This window comes from Acomys russatus, chromosome 29, assembly GCF_903995435.1.
Source record: "Acomys russatus chromosome 29, mAcoRus1.1, whole genome shotgun sequence".
In the NCBI taxonomy this organism is placed as follows: Eukaryota; Metazoa; Chordata; class Mammalia; order Rodentia; family Muridae; genus Acomys; species Acomys russatus.
This window is the reverse complement of record NC_067165.1, coordinates 37,978,119-37,982,608: the sequence shown is the minus strand read 5'-3', so window position 1 is coordinate 37,982,608 and position 4,490 is coordinate 37,978,119. Positions and strand designations below refer to the sequence as shown.

Below are 4,490 nucleotides of genomic sequence, written 5' to 3'. Positions count from 1 at the left end.
AGCCTGGTCTACAAAGGGAGTCCAGGACAGACAAGGCTACACAGAGAAACCCTGTCTCAAAAAAAAAACAAAACAAACAAACAAACAAAAAGAGACCGGGCCTGGTGGTGCACGCCTTTAATTCTGGCACTCATGAGGCAGAGGCAGGCTGATCTTTGTGAGTTCAAGGCCAGCCTGGTCTACAAAGCAAGTCCAGGACAGACAAGGCTCTGTGTAACAGAGAATCCCTATCTCAGAAAAAAAAAAAAAATGGGGCTAAAGAGATGACTTCTCGTCCAGAAGTCCTGAGTTCAATTCCCAGCAACCACACGGTGGCGCACAACCACCTATACGCTCTAATGCCCTCCTCTGGTGTGCAGGGCTTATTACACAGAGAAACCCTGTCTTGAAAAACTCATATACATAAATAAAAGTAAGAACTGTTGCTTAGCCCCATTATTTGGCTTGTTGTCTTTTTCTTCCCTTTTGCTTCAGCCATCTCTGATGGCCCTGTGACTCCTCCTAGCTGGCGTACCGTGGATTGCAATCTGCTGGCCACTCACTAAAACTCCCTTCCTCGAACCTTTGTGTCCATTGCTGCTTCTGAGAAGCACACCACAGAGAGAACAGCAGGTTCTCACGACCTGACCGTGACTTTATTATGTGGGAGAGAGCCAGGGAAAAGCCATTCCAGACAGGGGGTACATTTGGAAAGGCAAAACTCGCTTTCCAACTCTACAAGCCACTGCGGACCACTTTGTTTCCATTACACTGGGAAAAAAAAGCCCAAAACCATACGTTCTGGGCTCTCAGGATGAGACCTGTCCCTTAACATTGATTTCTTAGTACTCAGAAGGAATATTCCTGTATTTACTGCAAGCAGTCACAAGGTTCAGTCTTTGTTTCATAGATGTATCGCATACCACAGTCATAGCAGGCATAGGAACCGAAGCAGACTGAGTTGGGCTGCCTTACAGCGACGAGCGTGTTCATGAGTTCAGCACAAAAGTGAGAGAATCTCTCTGCCAGGACATAACTCGCCTCATCATAGACCTCTACAGGAGCAGGGTATAGCTCCTGGGTCAGCTGGCTCAGGTTGGCTGTGTGGTGCAGAAGGTCCTTCAGGGCGGCCATGGAGATGTCATTGTCATAGAAATTGATGCTGGTGAGCTGGGTGCATCGGATCAGGGCAGGCAGAAGGACACTGAGGTGAGAGTCCTTCATGCCACAGTCTTTTAATTTTAGAGTGTGCAGAGTATCTGCCACTCTCTCTAAAAGAACTTTGAGAGGTGTGACGTTCAATGTAGTTAGAGCGACACCTCTCAGGGACAGATGTTTGAGCTGGCAGTGGTTCCAATCCTGGGAAAATGCCTCCAAGTCTGACTGTGAGAGCTTGCAGAGCTTGATGGACAGGGACTCTAAGGTGGCCTTCAGGCCCCTAGGGAAAGAGCAAGAGGTTATCTTGACACACAGTGATGGTGTTGGCCTAGAGGTAAGGGAGGTCACATGGCTGGAGTCAGAGTGACAATGGGATGTCACTGAACTCCCAGTGCAGCCTGTTGGGAGTCTGCTCAAGTTGTATCATTCTGCCTGAGGGTGTCATCTTCATGATAGGACCGGCAACTACCTCTCCTATTTTTTAGTGACAAGCAGAGACCCAGAGTTGCCCATTAGAGTAAGAATGCCAACAGGAAGAAGAAAGATGTGATCCATCACTACATATCTGGATGCCATCTGAAGAATCATTGATTCTCTGTCACAGCCTCTTCACCTCTTCATTACTTCTTTTTTTTCCTTTTAAAATTTATTTTTAATTGCTTTACAGACAGTCGTAAGCTGCCATGTGGGTGCTGGGAATTGAACCTGGGTCCTTTGGAAGAGCAGATAATGCTCTTAACCACTGAGCCATCACTCCGGCCCCCACCTCTTTATTCTTTACCCCTGACTCTCAGTGCCAGCTTTTTAATTCCCTGACCCACTTAGCTCTTCCTGGGCTCAAAAGAGCCTTATGGGCTGGAGAGATGGCTCAGAGGTTAAGAGCACTGTCTGTTCTTCCAAAGGTCCTGAGTTCAATTCCCAGCAACCACATGGTGGTTCACAACCATCTATAATGAGATCTGGTGCCCTCTTCTGGTGTCCAGGCATATGTGCAGGCAGAACACTGTATACATATAAATAAATAAACCTTTTTTTAAAAAAGAGCTTTATACGAGGTTGGTGAGGGCCTGTTCTCCCTGATCTAATGTAAACACAGAGCTCACCTGGGAAACAGTGATGGTCTGAGTCCTCCCTATGCAGTCCCCTCTTCTCCTTCCTGTTCCTTCACATTAGGTCAGATAGGATTGCAATAGAGGAAACTGCAAACCCACCCTAGATCTATGCCACAATGCTGTCCTTCCATCATGGCAGCTCTCTTCCATACAAGCTCCCCCATTTCATGGCTCAGGTATGTGAGTGGTCCACATAAGCCCCCATCTCAGCTAAAAAGGAGCAAGATCACGCTTACATATTCATTTGTAAAATGCACAGCGGCCTGCAGTTACCAGGTGCCCGCTACCCTCTTCTGTATGAAGAGAGGTTTGCTCTGGGGTAGCAAAAACAGCTCTCCACACTTTTCTTACCCGAACAACTGTCCCAGGTGGTCTTTGAGAAAATAGACGTCTTCTATCGTGAGATGCCGGAGACAGTTGAGTTTGGAGAACACAGAAATGATTTTGCCGATATTCCTCTCCCCCGCATGCGTCGTAGTGTTCCTTCTGAAGATGCGGACCAGCATGAGTTTTTGAAGATTGCTCATCTTGACGATGCAAGGTACAAAATCTGCCAGCGCGGATAGCCTCGACACCGAATTCAGTTCCAACTCTTTGATGAACTCTGGCTGTAAAAACCGTAACACCTTCTTGACCTTGGAGACTTCTAACGGCCCAATCTCCATCTTTACGCAGCACAGCTGCAGGGAACCCTTTCTCTTCTCTGCCCACTCCAACAACTGTGTTTGGTGTTCATTGAGAGAAGACTTAAAGGAGAGGTCACTGACCACCTTCAGGTGCCGCCTCTGCGTCTTCTTAGAATGGCCCTTCATGACTTGCATCTCAAGCACACTTTTTATTGAGTGGTCTCTGCCTCTTCTCCCAGCCCACACATCCCAGAAGTCATGGTACACTTTCCTCAAGTCAAGCACTTGGAGCCTCTGCTTCCTGTGGATGAAACAGGAAAAGTGTCAGGAAGTTGAGAGTTGAGACACCTCACGTGAATGCTAGCTGCGCCCTATTCTGCTCTGTCTGGTACGCACTTGTGGTTTTCAGTGCTAGGTCTCCAAGGCAACCTCAAGCTTACTAAGCATGGGCTCTTTGTCTGGGCTGCCATCAGGAGACCAGTCCTGTTTCCCTCCATTCAGTTGCTCTGGAATCTAGGAGCTCTTCTTTCTAATACCCACTGGAGACACAGACACAGCCATTCTTCTGTGGTTATGTGTGCACCAAGCTGTAATCTTAAACTTAATTTGCTTCAAGGACTCAATAGCTGTCCAGGCCTCTACAGCTCTCTGAGATACCAGCTAAAGCCCCTGGTCCACTATTGACCTCCTCTCTCTCCCTCTCCCCCGGCCCCCATCTCTCTCTCTCTCTGTATTTTTTTTTTTTTTGAGACAGGGTTTCTCTGTGTAGCCTTGGCTGTCCTGGACTCACTTTGTAGACCAGGCTGTCCTCAAACTCACAGAGATCCGCCTGCCTCTGCCTCCCGAGTGCTGGGATTAAATGCGTGCGCCACCACACCCAGCATTATATAATTATTGCTTACCTGGGGCGAAACTTCCGTGTCAGCCACGTGTCTGCTCCATCCAGCATAGCCTGGTAGGTGGCTAAACTGGGGTTGCTCATCAGTAACCCAACAGGAAGGCAAGGGTAGGGCCAGTCTGTCACCAGGACCTTAATCATTTTTGCTTTTCTCTGAGTGTCTGCCTCCTTGCACAATGGTGGGAAGAGGTCCATTGGCAGGTCCTGCAGAGCAGAGATTGCTGCTTCCTCATTCCTCACCAGACTCTGCACAGCCAGCTGCAGCAGTGTGGGTGGGGCTTGCAGGCTCATTCTCATGGACCTTTAGGGAGATGACCCTAGAGAAGAATTTAAGAAAGAATGAGCTGGGCGGTGGTGGCGCACGCCTTTAATCCCAGCACTTAGGAGGCAGAGGCAAGCGGATCTCTGTGAGTTCGAGGCCAGCCTGGTCTACAAAGTGAGTCTAGGATAGTCAAGGCTACACAGAGAAACCCTGTCTCAAAAAAAAAAAAAAAAAGTGTTTTGTATTTTCAGGGTCCCCCTCATGGTGCTTTAGTCCCCTCATCGTAAGCATCTGTCACCACTTGGCCATGATGGGGACTTTCATGTTCATCTGTTGTCCCAGTTTTTGCTACTCTGAATCCCATATCACTTTGAAGAAAGAATCCAGGAAGAAGAAATCTGAGCCTCAATTCGTATGGCCAGAAGGATACTAAACACCTTCCAGAGACAATGGGA

General features: G+C 48.2%; 1 protein-coding gene across 1 annotated transcript; it reads right to left on the bottom strand.

Moving 5' to 3' along the window:
* Positions 1–849: 849 nt before the first annotated feature.
* On the bottom strand, positions 850–4,064 carry LOC127212065 (preferentially expressed antigen in melanoma-like protein 7). Its single transcript, XM_051172204.1, has 3 exons — positions 3,778–4,064; positions 2,601–3,176; positions 850–1,417 (listed from the first exon to the last, which is right to left on the bottom strand). The coding sequence occupies exons 1-3, from the start codon at positions 4,062–4,064 to the stop codon at positions 850–852; spliced, it is 1,431 nt and encodes a 476-aa protein (XP_051028161.1).
* Positions 4,065–4,490: the final 426 nt, after the last annotated feature.